Consider the following 210-nt stretch of genomic DNA (forward strand, 5'->3'; position numbering starts at 1 on the left):
AAAAAAAATTTCCTTCATTGTATGTGTATTGCATGTGTCTGATTTTTTTTAACCCGGGGAAATCTACCCTGGGGCAGCGTGGACAGGTCTTTACAGCCCAGCTTAGGGAAGGGGCAACAGCCATATTCTTTATTGGCAAGCTCACAACAGGTCATGAAACTTGGACATCTGTAAAAATAAAATTTATCATTAATTGAATGGATGTGACAA

The 210-nt window shown here is 39.0% G+C and overlaps 1 protein-coding gene across 1 annotated transcript in view; it reads right to left on the reverse strand.

Moving 5' to 3' along the window:
- LOC119587777 (progranulin-like) overlaps positions 1–210 on the reverse strand; it is an 11704-nt gene that overhangs the window by 11081 nt on the left and 413 nt on the right. The window contains 1 exon segment of the mRNA XM_037936468.1: positions 85–171. Within this exon segment, the coding sequence (XP_037792396.1) occupies positions 85–171 (87 nt within the window).

This window comes from Penaeus monodon, chromosome 23 (assembly GCF_015228065.2).
Source record: "Penaeus monodon isolate SGIC_2016 chromosome 23, NSTDA_Pmon_1, whole genome shotgun sequence".
Lineage (NCBI taxonomy): Eukaryota > Metazoa > Arthropoda > Malacostraca > Decapoda > Penaeidae > Penaeus > Penaeus monodon.